Genomic DNA, 16160 nt, shown 5'->3' with positions numbered 1-16160 from the left:
AGGCCAAGGTAACCTAACCTGACCCCACGGCTCTGGGAGGGTAAGAGGAAGAGAGCCGGTAACTGGGTAAGCCGCGATTACCTGCGGCCAAATCCGAGGCGTGAACGAGAAACAAACGCCGAACGTGGAGGATCCACCGGGGGGGTTTGAGCCAGGAAGGAGGAAGGGTTGTGCGTGAATTTCCCAAGCTTAGCCTGATTGTTCTTAGCCGGAAGACAGAATGGGGGAATGAGACTCGGAGTGTAGCAGTTTGTGCAGTAGTTGAGTTAATTATTATAAGTCTTGGGGTTTTATGTCACTCGACGAAGGAAGATATGCTAGATCATAAAATTCCATGCTTTGAGGGATAATAGTAAAATAACTTATAAGAGTGGAAAGACAAAGAAAATGACTGACAGGATGGCAAAGAAAGTCTTCATCGTCATCATCACCAGTCAATTTGTTCCCCCCTCCCCTCCTTAAGCGGGACACAACCCAAACATGACATTTTTCGTTAAGCATTTTCCATAACGAAATATTTCCCTCATTCTCATTCTTTTCCGCGGCGCTTCTGCAAACCCGGTCATGGAGTGCCGAGTCCCGATTCTGCCTTTCCCAGTTAGCCCAGAGCTGACTAACCCCTTGATTCTGAACCGTACTGTAAACTTGCCCCCCTCCTTCGGTGTGGCCCTCTTCTTACTTACCTTCCAATCAAACGTCCATCGGAGGAGGTTCACCGTCGGGTTGCATCGCCAGAACAAGGTACTACCTTAAGCCCAAATCAGTCCTATCTAAACCATGGTTTTGGATGCGTTAATCTCCAGACCAATTTCCGCATTACGAGTGGTCGGGAAGTTACGCCAACCCGGCCGAAAAGAAGTCAGAGGGTGGTAGGTAGTAGTAAAACTCTGGGTTCTCTTTTCCCACCACTCTCAGGTTAACTTACACTTTCCCCCAACATGTTGCAGGGCTGGCCGGCCAGCCGACGGACTGGGCTGGGCTTCGTGTAAGATTGCTGCAGAAGACAGGTGTATATCACGGTGTACTATCGCCCAGCCGGCAGGACTTGCATGATGGTGTGTGAGTAAGTGCGTGTGTGGCAATGGCAAAAAGATCAAGCAAGGTATCTGTCGTCTGTCTCTTGCTGTCGTGGTCGTGCTGCACCGAACGATTCCAGAAACACAGCCAAGACGGTCCGATCTACGTGCCACCACCGACCGACTCGAGTCAAGCTGCATCTTGTTCTTCCCATCGTAGCGATCGGAATGTAACCCTGCGACTTCCCCGGCATCATTCATCATTCGTTCCCTCATGGAGGCTGGAATCTGGATGCTTCTTTCTGTTTGCTGTTGGATGTAGATAGGCTGGGGGGGCGGCGCCAGATGACTTGGTAGTAACTATCCCACGTCAGTCGCCGGAACCGAGAACGGTGCGGTGCCACTGGGACCGAAGTTTCCCATTCTCAGACAAGTAACTAGGACGAACACAGTAGCAAACGGTTTGACTAATGAGATAAAGAACCACCCATGGACGATAAGTAATTGCACGAATGATATCGCTGGCATAATCGTAGATTCCGACTGCCCCGCTGGAGGTGGTTCGGAGTCGCCCCCACTCGGCACGGTACTTCCGGTGACCAAAACGGTGATCTCTGGGTCATATAGCAAATTATCACAGCCATCTTTCATCAAATAGGCCTGCTGGCCCAATGGTAAGGCGCTTGACTACGGATCAAGAGATTGCAGGTTCGAGTCCTGCGTAGGTCATTCTTTTTTCCCCCTTCATTACTATACCATCCAGGGTATGCCCAAATGCCTACCCACTTGATATATCTTTTTCTTTCTTCTGCCATCGTCAGGCACGCAGTATATGAAATTGTACAGCATAACCCAACAACGAACTGAAACTTAAAAAATTGTGTGAGACGCAAGGGGTTCACCCCCAAACCTGGCACGTTGTTGGGCCGTCAACCAGACGCTCGGCGTGGCATTGCAACCACCACCATGAAGTAACTAACTTACGCCCTCCCTTCCATGATGTCATCATGGCAGCGCACTCACCCCGGGTTTTGCCTCCCTGCCCCAGTCATGATTCTTCCGTCAAGTCGCCCGTAAATTTCTTCGGGCATGTATACATGTTACATACGTCGTCCCCGATAGTTGGGGCGTAGAGGAAAGAAGTTGACGATTTGGCCACTTGTCATCGGTAAGGGATACTAACTAAAGTAGTGGCCACCTTGCGCTGCCGGTTTGGGCGGCCGTCTCAGCTCGAGCGACTTAATATATACTAGACGTTTCTGTGATAAGTTGTGTCATATTGAGGCACGTGATAGTTACTTGTGTTGGACTGTGTAGAAAGCTAACGCTATACAAGTGTACAGTGTCTATTTCAAGCAGATGGCTAACTAGGTCTTGGCTTTTACTACTGAATTGGTTAAGGACACGACGACGGCTGGCATGTCGACCGGAAACGGTTCCTAAACCTTTCATTCCCTGTCCGGGTTTGGCCGATCCTGGACCCGACGGCATGCCTCATGATGCAATCGACCGATCGAACACGGGCGCGGGTGTCACCGTACCTTGTGCTTCTACAAAGTACCTACAGTAATATAATAGGAGTGATTGATTGTAGAACTGTATAGTGTAGCAGCAGACTCAACTTTGTGGTTTGATTAGTATCCTGATAGTTTGGTTAGTGGTCAATAGATATCCTGCAAGTTCGACCTCTCATTAATTGGCTATATAATAAGCCAATGCAATGCATAAAGGCATTGTTCCTCCATACGTATGTAGTAACTCCGGTCAAGTGAGACCTTGCCTTGTGCGGACGGCTCGCCTCTCGGATAAACTCAGGTCCCGTCTAAGCGGGATGGGATCGTCTGCAAGCTTGAGAATTAGTCCGCTTAACATGGCTTGTTAAGCCCCAAGCTGCAGGTACAGTTCCGACTCGCCGGAATCAGGGGGGATGTGCGCCAGCTCCAGCTGCCATACTGCTTGCTTGACACTCAATCGCTTCGTAATTGCCATTCCTGCCATTCCTGTAGAAGCCGCAAGCAGCGCATGAGCTGGGTTCGGTCTGGTGCAGAATAGCAACTGCCATCATGGCTGGCCAACGTGATTGTTGTCTCATTTGTAGTCATGACTGAGAGCAGGGTATGTTGTTGAAAGGAGATGAAGAAGAAGGAGATTTGTAGGGAGTCAAGCCGAGCCCATTAAACATCTGCAACCCTCATCCACGCGCAATTCAACCCATATTTGGATCCGCGTGCACTGTGCCCCTTCCAATCTTACCCTGCTGTCCCCTTCGACACGACCCCATGTGACCGCGGCGTGACTTTCGCCCTCGTTTGGATTCACCCGCTCCCACAAGCATTCATTCACAGATTGTTCCTGTGTGACTGGCACCAGCTCAACTACACCACGCGCTACGGGTTTACCTTTGAATTGCACTGGTCGCGTGCAGCTTGAAACCAATCCAAGCGCCGGTGGTTCAGTGTTACCCGCAAATTAATTGCACCTTGACCCGGGCCCTCCACGGATTAACGTTCCCCGAATCGATTTAGGCAATCGGAAAGGGCCACAGGGCAACATACCAGACCAGCCCGCCCCTAACTTCCCACTTCATCTGCCGTTGGTTCTTAATCCCCATTCTCGGAATCGCACGACCTCGACGTTTCGCATCCACGATTCGTGTCCATTCCGTTCGCACAGACTGTAGGTTTTGTCCACCCACTGCTGCATTGAATCGTTGTCGTCATCGCCAGTGCACTAACATAATTGTTACTGCACAGGATAATCCATCACAATGCCTAAGAAAGGAGGAAAGAAGAACAAGGGCAAGAAGAGCGGCGGTGCTGCCGCTGCCGCGAAGAAAGCAGTCGATGCCCCCAACAATGTGTGAGTAGGACTCAATCGCACCCGCATTGTGCTGTTGTTTCGTCATCGCAGGCTTGTTTCGCACAATGACACTGACATTTTTCTCTCCGGAACAGTGTACCAGCCAACGAGGTCGAGGAAACAGTCCCCAAGAGCGACAGTGAGCTCGAAGCTGTCGCTACCGAGGCAGGCGTCACTGACACCACTGCGCCTGAGGCTGTCGTCCCCGAAACAGTTACCAAGGACGAAAGCGAAGTTGAAGCCGTCGCTGCCGAGACAGCTCCTGCAGTGACTGCGGCACCCGTGGCCACAGTTACTGACACCGCCGCCCCGGTCCCCGCGCCTGCCCCTCCGGTCAAATTCACGGAGGAGGCCTCAAACGCAGTCAATACCGCGTTTCCCAAGATAAACGATGGCATCGTAGAGGACGCTGCGCAGCAGACGAAGACTGCTCAGGCGGAGACAGTGGAGGAGGGCACGAGTAAGTAACCCAATGGGTGCGCATTTGCGCAGGGCTGGTAGTTTGCTGACAACGTTCATCACCAGCTGTACTACCTTCCACCTCCACCCTTGAAGCTTCCAATGCGGATACCACAACCCTGCCTGTGAGAACCAGCACCCTCGAGCCCGAGACCGCCGATGCCCACGTGAAGCGCCCCTACGAGAGCAGCATCACTACCAAGGAGGATGACCACAAGCCCCACAAGATGCCCAAGGTGGAAGATGAACCCGTCATTGCCACCGAGAAGGCAGCAGCCGCAGATACTGTTCCGGCTCCTACTGGCACCATCGTGCAGCCACAGGTTGTCCCGGGGCTTGGTGCTGGCTCCGCTGATAAGGCGTCGAAGGACTTGGAAGTTGCCGGACTTGCCGCGACGGACAAGGATGCTGGAGCTGCGTCCAGCACGACGGTACCTCAGACTACCGAGGCCGTCCCGGCCAAGGTTACCGAAGCTCCGTCCAGCGCGGCCGCTGACACGACCGCTGTCGCCCCAGTGGAAGCTTCTACCAAGCCTGAGACTGCTGCAGCCATCGCTCCCTCTGAAGTGCCTGAGAGTACTGGCAGCGCCAAGCAGACGACCGAGGTGACACAGCCGGAGCCAGCGACGGCCACCAAGGCCCCGACCGCAGCCGCAAACAGCGAGCCTATTGCGGTTGTTCCCAGCACCATCATCAGACCCTCTGGACGTGACAGCAAAGCAGCGGATAAGACTGTGGAGGACACCACTGCTGCACCCACGGCCACTGAGGCTGAACAGCCCCTGAAGGTTGCGGAAGACAAGGAGCAGGCGACCAAGGCACCAGAGACTTCCAAGCGCCTCAGCGCTGTCCCCTCTACGATCAAGGACACGAAGCCCCAGGAGGCCCAGAACACCGAGACCTCGGCCACCCAGGGAGTTTCGGCTGTTCAGAAAGAGGAAGGCGCTGCTGCCCAGAAGGCCGAGGAGGTCAAGTCGGAGCCTCAGGCGGAAGGCACCTCTGCTGCTAAGCCCGAAGCCGCTCAAGCCGGACAAGAGACCCAGCAAGCGGGCGCCGCTGCCCCGAAGGCTGAGGAAGGCAAGACGAGCGTTGAGCAGGCCAAGGATACGGCCAAGGGCGAGGCCGTCAAGCCCCAGGAGACTGCCAAGTCGGAAAGCAGCAAGGCCGAGAAGCGCAAGAGCGGACTTTTCGCCTGGCTCAAGCGCAAGATCAAGGGCGAGAAGAACTAGAGCTCTGCCTTGTTTCTCTGTGCTTTTCCTGCCGGAGGTGTTTTCCGGAATGAACTTTTGGCTCCTTTGGCGAGTGGTTGCCGGCCCAGGAGCCCATATTGCTGATACCCCAACATGGATGATTGCATGGAGTGATGGATATTAAAAAAGCGAAACAAAAAACCCAATAAAAATTTGGAAATGGAAAAGAAAAAGAAGAATCTAAAAAAAAAAAAAAAAATCCAGGCTAGGCAGAAAGATACCAGAGATAACATAACGCCTTAGGATGATGATGGATGGCGGGTGTACGATATGAATGGCCAGGACAGGATACCACCAGGGATAGGATTGCTTGATTGATTGCTTGATTGGGCTGGGCTGGGCTTTCTGACTGGGATGCTGCAAAGCGCTATTTTGTATTTCGGACGGACGTATGGTTCATGTTCACGTTCACGTTCATGTTAATGTTCATGTTCATCTGGGCTGGCTGCATGGGCCGAGACTGGGACGAAGTGTATGTAATTGGCTTAATGGTAATGGAGGGGAAATATGATGATTTTGATTATTGTTTTTGATGTGGTGATTCCGGAGGAGACCGGGATACTTCTTCATCTTTTTATTAGTGAGCGATGTAGACGTCTAGTAAGTGCTGGGTGATGGCTGGGAGCTGCCAACCTGGGCACTTGGCGAAGCTATTCCAAAGAGTGGATAGTTGCCAAAAAGGACAACACATCACGGCAATTCACCGCCATTTGCAGCGACGAGGATGTCGGCAGTGGTTATCGGATTTTAATTAATTATTACGAGGGACAAACCCGAATCTCTTTGGGTTTAGTTGGGACCACCAGGAAAAGAATTCCCCCATCACATCTCTTCCTCTTCTTCCACTGCTTCCACCTCTTTTAACCGACTCCCTCAATAGCTTCCTTTCAAATTCGCCACTATTTTCTGGGCGAGTTTGTCTTCTCTCCACCACAGCCGCTATCTCTTTTCTTTTCTATTCTGATGATGTTCTGATGATCCTTTCCAAGGCCTTCCAAGAAAGGGGATACTTCGATCGGCTAGTCAGCGATGATATCACTTACCTTGGCCGATCCCTCCGTCAGCCCCTCCACTTGCCGCCCCACGATGAGGGAATTCGCGCCTCCCTTTCGTCCTCGTCCTCCCCTCTTTCGGGACTTTTGGGTGAATCAGTCTCCATCCTGACTCCATTCTCATCGTGGCTGAGACAATTCCCACCGGTTGCCGACCGATCCAGGCCAAGCTTTCCTTAAGCTTTAGCGCCGTGTCCCTGGTCACTGTCTGATGATTCGCCCATCCGATCACACGAGGGAGGGGTCCCAAACCTCGATCCCCACTCCTTCGTCCCTCCGTCACTGGCGATGGGCGTCTCCAGCACTAGTCTGGGATTTAGGACTGTGTCTGAGCTACAGGAAAGGGGCTCCATGAGTGGCTGCCACCTCTCGGGGCTGAGGACAACAGCCAACGAGTGGCTGTTCCCTCCTCCCGTGTTGTGTGAGCTGACGGATGTTGCGGCAGGCCAGAACAGGGAGCAGGGGGGACAGTTTCAATGAGCTAACTGGATTGACGGCCGTTGGCTGATCGTGGAAGCCTGCTGTTGCGCCCCTCTTTTCTCTTATTTACATCACTGCGCTCCCCCTTTTCCTGTCGCTGTTGTCTAGCATCGCTTTCTTCTCTCTTCTTCCTATTTATCCACATTTACACATCTGATCCGGCACAATGGTCCATCTTGCTCAGGTTAAGCGCGACCGTGATGTCGAGAAGACCGCTGAAGGGGTCGACTCCATCCAGCTTGAGGACGATGCCTTCTACTCCAGTGTCTACGGCACTCGTTTCGCTACGGAGCAGCTGCCCTCGACGGAGATGCCGGAGAGGGAGATGCCTCGCGAGGTGGCCTACCGTATGATCAAGGATGAGCTCAGTCTGGATGGAAACCCCATGCTCAAGTAGGTTCGGTCGATAGCAGGACATGGCACAAGGCTAATATCATTACAGCCTTGCGAGTTTCGTGACGACCTACATGGTATGTGTTCTGCTTGTAAATGCCCAAGACAATGCTAATTCGAGTAGGAGGAGGAAGTTGAGAAGCTCATGACCGAGTCCTTCAGCAAGAACTTCATCGATTACGAGGAATACCCCCAGTCCGCCGAGATCCAGAACCGCTGTGTGAACATGATTGCCCGTCTGTTCAACGCTCCCACCGACAGTGATGATGAACACCCCATGGGTACCTCTACCATCGGTTCCTCTGAGGCCATCATGCTGGGCACCTTGGCCATGAAGAGACGGTGGCAGAACAAGCGCAAGGCGGAGGGCAAGGATGCCTCCAGGCCCAACATTGTCATGAACAGTGCCGTCCAGGTGTGCTGGGAGAAGGCCGCCCGCTACTTCGATGTTGAGGAGCGCTACGTCTACTGCACGGAGGATCGCTACGTGATTGACCCCAAGCAGGCCGTGGATCTGGTGGACGAGAACACCATTGGTATCTGCGCCATCCTGGGCACCACCTACACCGGTGAGTACGAGGACGTCAAGGCCATCAACGACCTCCTCGTCGAGCGGGGCATTGACTGCCCCATCCACGTTGATGCCGCCAGTGGTGGTTTCGTCGCTCCCTTCGTTGCCCCCAACCTGGAGTGGGACTTCCGTCTGTCCAAGGTGGTGTCCATCAACGTGTCTGGTCACAAGTACGGACTGGTGTACCCCGGTGTTGGTTGGGTCGTCTGGCGCTCGCCCGAGTACCTGCCCAAGGAGCTGATCTTCAACATCAACTACCTGGGAGCCGAGCAGGCCAGCTTCACGCTGAACTTCTCCAAGGGCGCGTCGCAGGTCATTGGACAGTACTACCAGATGATCCGACTGGGCAAGCGGGGCTACCGGTCGATCATGACGAACATCACACGCACTGCCGACTACTTAGCCGAGCAGCTGGAGCAGCTGGGCTTTGTGATCATGAGCGAGCGTGGCGGCAAGGGCCTGCCGCTGGTGGCGTTCCGGCTGCCGGCGGACCGCGACTCGGAGCAGTTTGACGAATTTGCGCTGGCGCACCAGCTGCGTGAGCGCGGGTGGATCGTGCCGGCGTACACGATGGCGCCCAACAGTAACTCGCTGAAGCTGATGCGGGTGGTGGTGCGCGAGGACTTTAGCAAGAACCGGTGTGATGCGCTGCTGGCGGACATTAAGCTGGCCTTGAAGACGCTCAGCGACATGGACAAGGCGATGTTGGAGCGGTACACTCAGTAAGTTTCCTGGATGAGTGAAAACGAGAGTATTTGCTAACGAAAGTAGTCATGTCCGGGTGCACTCGACCAACTCGCACAAGTCTAAGCATGTGCACCCTCACTACAAGAACGAGACCCATTCCTTGCAGGGCAAGCATGGAAAGACCCACGGTGTGTGTTAGAGTAGAGTTTGTTAGATGACAGTTGGAAGATGGTGGACATGGACTGTATATGAGGCATTGGACATAACACGGATACAATGATGCTAGACATCTCCGATACATGAATGCGAATGAAATAAGACGTTCACAGTGTTGACGGTGGATCTCCCATGCTACTTAGTACTTACTAGTAAAGGTGAAACGTGGAGGCGAGGCTTTGGACTGCAGCTAATAGGCGACCGTCAGCACCAGCCTTGTACTATCAAGTAGTTGTTTGGCCTCGAGTCCAATGGCTGTGCAATTTAGCCCGCCTTGGGGCCGCCCGGACCCAATGGCTCACTTTTCTTTATTGAATCCCATCTCATCCTGCATTGGACTATCTCTCTCCCCTCTTCCTCTTCCTTTTCTTCCTTCTTTTCTCTCCGTCTTACTTATTTTTTTTATCCCCTTCCTCTCTTCCCCCTTCCCTCCTCTCCCATCACTCCTCTCTCCCTCACCCTTCTCCATGCCCCTCTTTCGCCGTAAGCACAAGCCGTCTGCTGCCGCGTCTGCATTCCGATCTGTCGAGCATCTGCCCGCTGCCCCTGGCGTCTACCCCGACGACGATCTCGACCGTCGTTTCTCCGTCTCCACCTCCCGCGAGCGACTCCCTCCATTGCCTGTCACTTCATCCTCCACCAACACCACCACCAACACCACCTCCCCGCCTTCTTCCACTGCTGTCAACACCACCAACACCATCGCTTCTACTTCCATCTCCACCACGCCCGGTGCCTCTCCGCAACTCTATCAACACGATAATAATACCCAGGAATTCTCCACCCATCCCCTGCGTCGTTCCAAAAGCCAGCGTCATACCAGCCCGCGAGGCAACAATAGTAACGACAACACTCCGGTACGGCCAGCGTCCCCTGCACCTATCCTCGATGCTGACCCTCTCAATCAGTCGTGGCCGCTGCCACCCGAGCCACTACAACCCGTCGAGCCAGAACCTCGCAAATCCCGACGCAGTCTCTTCTCGCTTCACTCGTCTGCAGCCGCGCGCGACCAGTCCGGAATTCTGCAGCGCAGCCGGTCGGTCAAAAAAATCTCCACGGGTCGATCCTCCAAACAACAGCGACCGTTGTCCATAGACACTACGTCCGAACGCCGCCCGGGAACCTCTTGGTCGAGAGAGCATGAATTAGACGCCCCGTGGCCCAAGGTTCCTCAAGCCCGTCGACCCCAACAACCGCCGCAACAACAACCGCAGCAGCAGCAGCAACCGCCGGCGTCAATTCAGGGTCAGGCACCTCAGCCTCCGCCCCAATCACAAACTTCGACGCCGTCCCATACTCCTGCAGAATCTCCGGTTCAGCCTCCGCGGAACCACCACCCTCAAGCACAACAGCAGCCAGCGAGTCGATCACCCATGCCGCAGAACACAGGTCCGACGCCGACGCTCGACACCCGACCTCCTCGTTCACCGCATCCTTCCGTCCAACGCTCCAATACCGACAGCGGCCTGCTGGAACATCTGACTCGCCCGTCACCGGTGGAGCCGTCCCGACAGCCCGCTGACTTGGCCCCAACACCGCCCCAACTGGACCCCACGGTCGGCCCTCGACCTTCTTCCCGCCAATCCCTTGGGCCCCCTTCACCATTACGCCCACTCCCCGTTCATCCAGACACGGTTGCCAGTGGCATGCCCGACCGTCCATCCGCGCCCCCAGGACAGTCTCCTGTCCCTGGGCATTCCCCTTATCCGGAAGCTGGCTTCCGGAACAATACCGCGTCGACGCCAGAGCAGGGCCGGAACACGCCCACTTCGCGTGATAGCCGACGTGATCGCGAGGATGCCGAGATAGATGTGCGGGCTTTAGTCCAGAAGCATGATGAACTTCGTAAGTAGCTGTTGCCAGCGCTCTGGAGGTACCATCGCTAATCAAATGCAGAGGCCAAATACTCCAAGGTTAAGCGTTACTACTTCGAAAAGGAAGCGCAGGTACAGCACCTTCAGAATACCGTAGCACACCAACGTATGGCCGTGTCCCGCACTGTGTTGGATGACAACGAGTATGCCAATCGGTTCGGTCGACTGGACGGTGCGATCAAAGATCTAGCCTTTTCCATCCGCAAGGACTGGGCGACGCTGCCCTCCTGGCTGAACGGGTTTGTTAATGACGACGCACACACCACGGGCACCAAAGAAATGACCGCGATCGGCCGGGCGGTGGTGAGCCGGTGGTTAGTCGAGGAACTGTTCGAGCGCTACTTCCACCCAGCCTTGGAGCCCACCTTCAGCCGACAGCTGAAAAGCATCGAGATGAACCTGCGACGACAGCAAGCGCAGCCGTCTACAGAAGAAGACAAGGAGAACGCGATCGCGCGCATCTCCAACTGGCGGCGCACCACACTGGACGGGCTCACAAACCTGCAGGGTCCGCAGGCGGACGAGTACCGGGCCCAGCTCATCGACCGACTGATCACCAGCCTGGTAGCGACGCTGGTAGCACACTTGCACGACCCGCCGCCACCGGGGCTGGACAACGGGGCGCGCATGATCGTGGAGAACGCCGTGGGCATTGCCGAGAAGATCCCGCTGGAGTCGCGCGACATTTGCGTCGAGTACATCCTCCCAGGCACAGTCGTCCAGGAGGGTACCATGAAGGTCGAGACGGGGCTGCCACCACTGACCCATGTGCGGACCGAGTCGGGTGGCTCCGCTGAGCAGGAGCGGGCAGAGGGCCCAGACGAGACAGAGGGAGGCGACCCTGGACCGCCGCAGCGGGAGCAGCGCATGCGGTCGGTGTTCAGCTCGTTGATGGGACGGCGTCCAGGACCGTCCGCACCAGCCGGGGAGACTCGAGAGGAGCGCGAGCGCGGACCGGGACGTATCCGATTTGCGTCATTTGTGACGGCGGAAGTGAGAGGAAAAGGACCGATGAATGTATTGGTGAAGGCGCCTGTATATGTAGAGTGATGTTCCTGCTACATACACACAAGTTACGATAGAAAATATCAAAGAATGATATGATGTGATGACATGATGCATTATTAGTAGGTAGTACATTAACCAACCCATCCATCCAATCCCACCACCATTCACAATATTAGTCTATTCTATGCCAGCATATACAGCATACATACCCATAGCGGAAGAACAATCAAACAAGTCAATGCACGCAAGCATGCAACACACCACACCACACCACACCACCATCTGTGTCCAGCACATCCATGATCTCACATAATACACCAGGTACTACAGTGGTAAATCTATCTTACTACTCATAATAAATCCCAACCCCAACCCCAATCCCAAAGGAATCATGTACTATAAACACCCAAACCACCATCTCCTCTTCCTCTCCACCTCATCCGCATCCTTCGGAATCGAGTCCAAATAAACAACCACCCCCAACACCTCCAACAGAAACCTCTCCCGATACGCCACAGCCCGGACTACATTCCCATCCAAATACTCGTTCATTTTCCGGAGGAGGATGTCGCTGTCGTTGTGCCGGGCTAGGGTGAGGAAGTCGTCAGCTGTGAGGGAGACTTCCTCCACTGATTCTTCTTTTTTTCTTTCTTCTGCTTCAAGAGTATTATTTTCCTCGTTTGGTTTTTCGTTATTGGTGTTGGCGTCGTTAGTCTTCCCTCCCGGGGAAGTAGTGGATGTGGATGTTATAATAGAGTCAAGATCAAGTAAATCCTCCACGCCCCTATCTAGGGATTTATCATGATCGATCCAGACACAGAAGCCCTCGAACATGCCATTGCGGGTGAGGAAGGACATGACGGATGAGGGATTCTGGCGGTTGAGGATGTGGCGGGGGAGTTGTATCCCACTTCTGTCTTTGGTGGATGATGCAAGCATGCGGTGGAGATGTGTTGCGCTGCTGAGGTCCAGGAGGAGGTCGGTTTTTTCATTTCCAATTCCTCCGTTTCCAACTCCATTTCCAATTCCATTTCCTGTGGTAGGGGTAGCTGTACCACCACCACCACCACCACCACCGCGTCTCTCCGCAGTAGATAACAACGAAGCAGACGTAGTACTCGAAGACAACAAAGGGCGATCATACCCCACCCTAACCCTCCAAAACCAATTACACGCGATGAGACTCACGATACACGGCACGAGCACGACATACCCATACCACATAGTGGCGGTAACCATGCTCGCCGCGCCAGCCACAAGGCCATTGATCCCATTCACGAGAGCATGGAATTGCAGACTGCGGAAGCGGAGTTTCAATGGGTGGTGGTACATTCTCACTTCTTCGATACCAGTGTCTTCTTCGTCTCCCGGATTAGGATTATTGTTATTATTACCATTACCGTCCCTTGTTGTCGTTGTGGATGTGGATGTGTTGGTAATGTTCTGGCAACTTCTCCAACACACCTGAAACCTGCCCACCAAATACCCCGACCATATTGCATTAACGAGTCCAAATACCGCGGCTAATCCATTGCCTATGTATCCACTGAGCAGGTTGCTGGCGACGTAGACGCGATGATTCGCGCCGAAAATCGCCATGATGGTTCCTGTGCCGACGAGAAGCGCGCCGAACCCCATTAGCGCGTCCATCAGGATCCGGTCGACGATTTCGGTGCCGAGTTCGCGGAAGTTGACGCTGAGTCTGCTTCTTAGTAATAGCTCTGCTTGTGTACGAGTGGCTGTGGTTGAATTTGGGGTTGTATTTTGTGTTGTTGTGTTTGTTGTGGTGATGGAATCGAGTAACTCGCGCAGATACCGCCGCTCTTTCAGGAGGAGCTGCACGTTTGTGTAACTGAGGTAAAAGTCCCTCGCTGCCACTAGGGTGATAAGCAGGGCGATTGGTCCACCAATGGCCATGAATACCATCGCGTATTTCGGGACGGGGATCTGGTTCCACACGTTGGCGGCGAAGTCTGCTGCGTTGGCGAGTTCGAGGAAGCCGACGCCGGCGAGGAGGGAATTGCGGAAGAGAGGTTGGTGAGATAATTGGAAGTTGTAGTTATGTTTTCGCCTTGATTTTTGTTTCTGTCGTGAGGTGCATTTGCGGAATGGATTGAGGGTGGTGGTGAGTTTGGTGGATGGTTTTCGGTGGGCGCGGGTGTAGGTTACATTATTTGTCGGAATGATGCTGGTGGTAGACGTGGTTGTGCTGGGGGTTGAGGCGGAGGTGATGGTGAGGTCGCTCGACTCGCGGAGGAGCTTGGGGATGGGAGGAAATGACATGGTGGTGGTGAGGTGGGAATTGGACCACCATGGGGGAGGGACATGGGGTGAGGAGGGAATAAGAGAGGAGATGAGAAGAGAGAGAGAAGAAGGGGGAAGGGGTTGGGGGGGATGGGAGATGGGCTATTTGGCCGGATTGGGCCTGGGACATGGGGTGGGGCCCGCCCTGTAGGGCTGAGCCGATCATCCGTGGTTGGCCCTATTTTTGGGGTTACGTGGCCTGCTAGTTAGCAGCTGCAGATTGCGTCCTGGGATAAATGGTTCACCGCTGAGATAGGATACGTATATTCAGTGGGTCAATTCTATTCTATTATACACAGGTGTTTATACACATCATAATTATAAAAACTTTGCTTCCCGCACCATCGACGCCTGGAAATATCCCGGAATCACTTCGTATTCTTCCACCGCCTCGAACCCATACTTCTCATACAGGGGCCGTCCCGCAGGCGTGGAAGCCAAGAAAGTCGGCACGCCTTTCTCGTCTGCCCGGTCCAGTCCCCAACGCAGTAACCTCGATCCGATGCCCCGGCCGTTGAACTGGGGGAGAGTGCCCAGCATGTCGAGGTCTGAGCGATTAGCATGATGCAGGTCATACTACAGTAAGAAAAAGAACAACTCACAGAAATACCCCTCCTTTCTCCCTCCCATGACCCTCTTCTTCTCACTATTCATCAAACCAAAGAATCGCTCACAGAGATCGGCATCCGAGCTTGGGGGCCAAACAGTCTTGGTTTTATTTTTCTCACCATCTGAGGTCATCCCCTTTGGGACAGGATACCACCATTTGGCAAACGCAGCTACCGTCCCCTCTTCACCCGCAGTAACTTTCAAGAATGCAGTGCTGGGAGTCGCAGCAGCCCGCGACTGTTCAATCTCGCGTTTGAACTGGTCTACCCAGAAACTACGCACATCCTCGGTAACGGGAAACATGCGTCGACTGAACGGGTCGGAAAAAGCATGCAGGAAGACATCTGCGATAGCGAGGCTATCAATAGGCGTCGCGGGGAGAATGCGCAAGTCATCTTTCTGGGATTTCTGGTGGGAGCGTGCGGGGGTTGGCTTGGGTTGTGAGGGGGTGCTGATTAGGCGGGTTTGCAGCTGTGGACGGATGCATGTTTTGGGCATGGTGGGGAGACGCAGTCGATGCATGATGGAGATAATGGGATGATATCGGTTCTGACCGGGTACACTAATGGCCGACTAGCTGACTTCGAAAAGCTTGAAACAAATAATTGAGAATTGCTTTTTTGACTCATTTGATTCCTGTGAAAATATTGCCACTTTTTGCTGCTATCACGTGGTTCCGATGGAATGATTCCGAGATCGTTCCGAGATGAGTGTGTGGAGATGCGATTGATCGGGCCATTTTCAGGACATCATATTATGAAGGATGAAACTGGCGAGAAACGGGTGAAGATTCAGAGTGACAGTGAATATTATGTTAGGTAGCTAAATAGGTATTAGCTGTGCTAAGCCGAGCTACTAGGCAATAGTCGTAAGACTAGTAGGATAATGGGATAGGTGTAGGACGAGCTTACTGTGCACAGGCAGTAATATTTAGCTACTGACTATAAAGTAATTCACTATCTTTTACTCATAATTATGTAGTAATGCCCATTCTTACTCACAATCTGTGACACTCAGCCACCACAACGATTTACAGATGCCTGGCAACCCGCGGATTCCGAGCTGCATATAGGGCTGACCAACAAGCCTCTGGTCCGCAAGGCGAAACCCCTAAGCTTTGGAAACCGCCCGCCAGGCCAATCACGGCCCCCAAATACACCTGTCGCCCCACAATGGCTGTACCCTGGATGGCACAAATAGGGTCCAGACGAAACAAACATGCAGCACACCAGGCAGCCATATTCTAGGGGTCGACAATTCTTCACGATGTTGCAATTAATCGAGACGGGATATGAAGGGAAGTCAGTAATGGCAGACGGAAGGTTGGTAGCAAATATTTGAGTTCATTGTCGTCAACGGCGAATCCCACACGATGAAATCAA

General features: G+C 53.7%; 6 protein-coding genes and 1 non-coding gene across 7 annotated transcripts; 4 read left to right on the top strand and 3 right to left on the bottom strand.

Moving 5' to 3' along the window:
- The first annotated feature begins 1673 nt into the window (after positions 1 to 1673).
- Positions 1674 to 1745, top strand: BO83DRAFT_t80. Its single transcript has one exon. It is a non-coding gene; the product is annotated as a tRNA-Arg (tRNA).
- Positions 1746 to 3323: 1578 nt separating this feature from the next.
- BO83DRAFT_167377 (uncharacterized protein) lies at positions 3324 to 4417 on the top strand. The gene is made up of 3 exons (XM_025526361.1): positions 3324 to 3692; positions 3770 to 3875; positions 3971 to 4417. The coding sequence occupies exons 2-3, from the start codon at positions 3784 to 3786 to the stop codon at positions 4341 to 4343; spliced, it is 465 nt and encodes a 154-aa protein (XP_025391405.1). The 5' UTR covers positions 3324 to 3692; positions 3770 to 3783; the 3' UTR covers positions 4344 to 4417.
- A 2865-nt stretch (positions 4418 to 7282) lies between these two features.
- BO83DRAFT_305145 (glutamate decarboxylase) lies at positions 7283 to 8966 on the top strand (the record flags this gene model as incomplete). Its single annotated transcript, XM_025527252.1, has 4 exons — positions 7283 to 7509; positions 7559 to 7586; positions 7634 to 8802; positions 8852 to 8966. The coding sequence occupies 4 exons, from the start codon at positions 7283 to 7285 to the stop codon at positions 8964 to 8966; spliced, it is 1539 nt and encodes a 512-aa protein (XP_025391404.1).
- A 484-nt stretch (positions 8967 to 9450) lies between these two features.
- Positions 9451 to 11907, top strand: BO83DRAFT_423624 (uncharacterized protein; the record flags this gene model as incomplete). The annotated part of the gene is made up of 2 exons (XM_025535113.1): positions 9451 to 10828; positions 10880 to 11907. The coding sequence occupies 2 exons, from the start codon at positions 9451 to 9453 to the stop codon at positions 11905 to 11907; spliced, it is 2406 nt and encodes an 801-aa protein (XP_025391403.1).
- A 58-nt stretch (positions 11908 to 11965) lies between these two features.
- Positions 11966 to 14205, bottom strand: BO83DRAFT_375191 (uncharacterized protein). Its single transcript, XM_025530401.1, has one exon. It carries the CDS (start codon positions 14146 to 14148, stop codon positions 12262 to 12264), a length of 1887 nt encoding a protein of 628 aa, XP_025391402.1. The 5' UTR covers positions 14149 to 14205; the 3' UTR covers positions 11966 to 12261.
- Positions 14206 to 14475: 270 nt separating this feature from the next.
- BO83DRAFT_375190 (GNAT family N-acetyltransferase) lies at positions 14476 to 14715 on the bottom strand. The gene has a single exon (XM_025530400.1). It carries the CDS (start codon positions 14707 to 14709, stop codon positions 14488 to 14490), a length of 222 nt encoding a protein of 73 aa, XP_025391401.1. The 5' UTR covers positions 14710 to 14715; the 3' UTR covers positions 14476 to 14487.
- BO83DRAFT_375189 (uncharacterized protein) lies at positions 14669 to 15368 on the bottom strand. Its single transcript, XM_025530399.1, has one exon. The coding sequence runs from the start codon at positions 15274 to 15276 to the stop codon at positions 14746 to 14748; it is 531 nt and encodes a 176-aa protein (XP_025391400.1). The 5' UTR covers positions 15277 to 15368; the 3' UTR covers positions 14669 to 14745.
- Positions 15369 to 16160: the final 792 nt, after the last annotated feature.

This window comes from Aspergillus eucalypticola, assembly GCF_003184535.1.
Source record: "Aspergillus eucalypticola CBS 122712 chromosome Unknown BO83scaffold_4, whole genome shotgun sequence".
Taxonomy (NCBI): Eukaryota; Fungi; Ascomycota; class Eurotiomycetes; order Eurotiales; family Aspergillaceae; genus Aspergillus; species Aspergillus eucalypticola.
The sequence above is the reverse complement of the archived record's forward strand: the minus strand, read 5'-3'. Positions and strand labels throughout refer to the sequence as shown.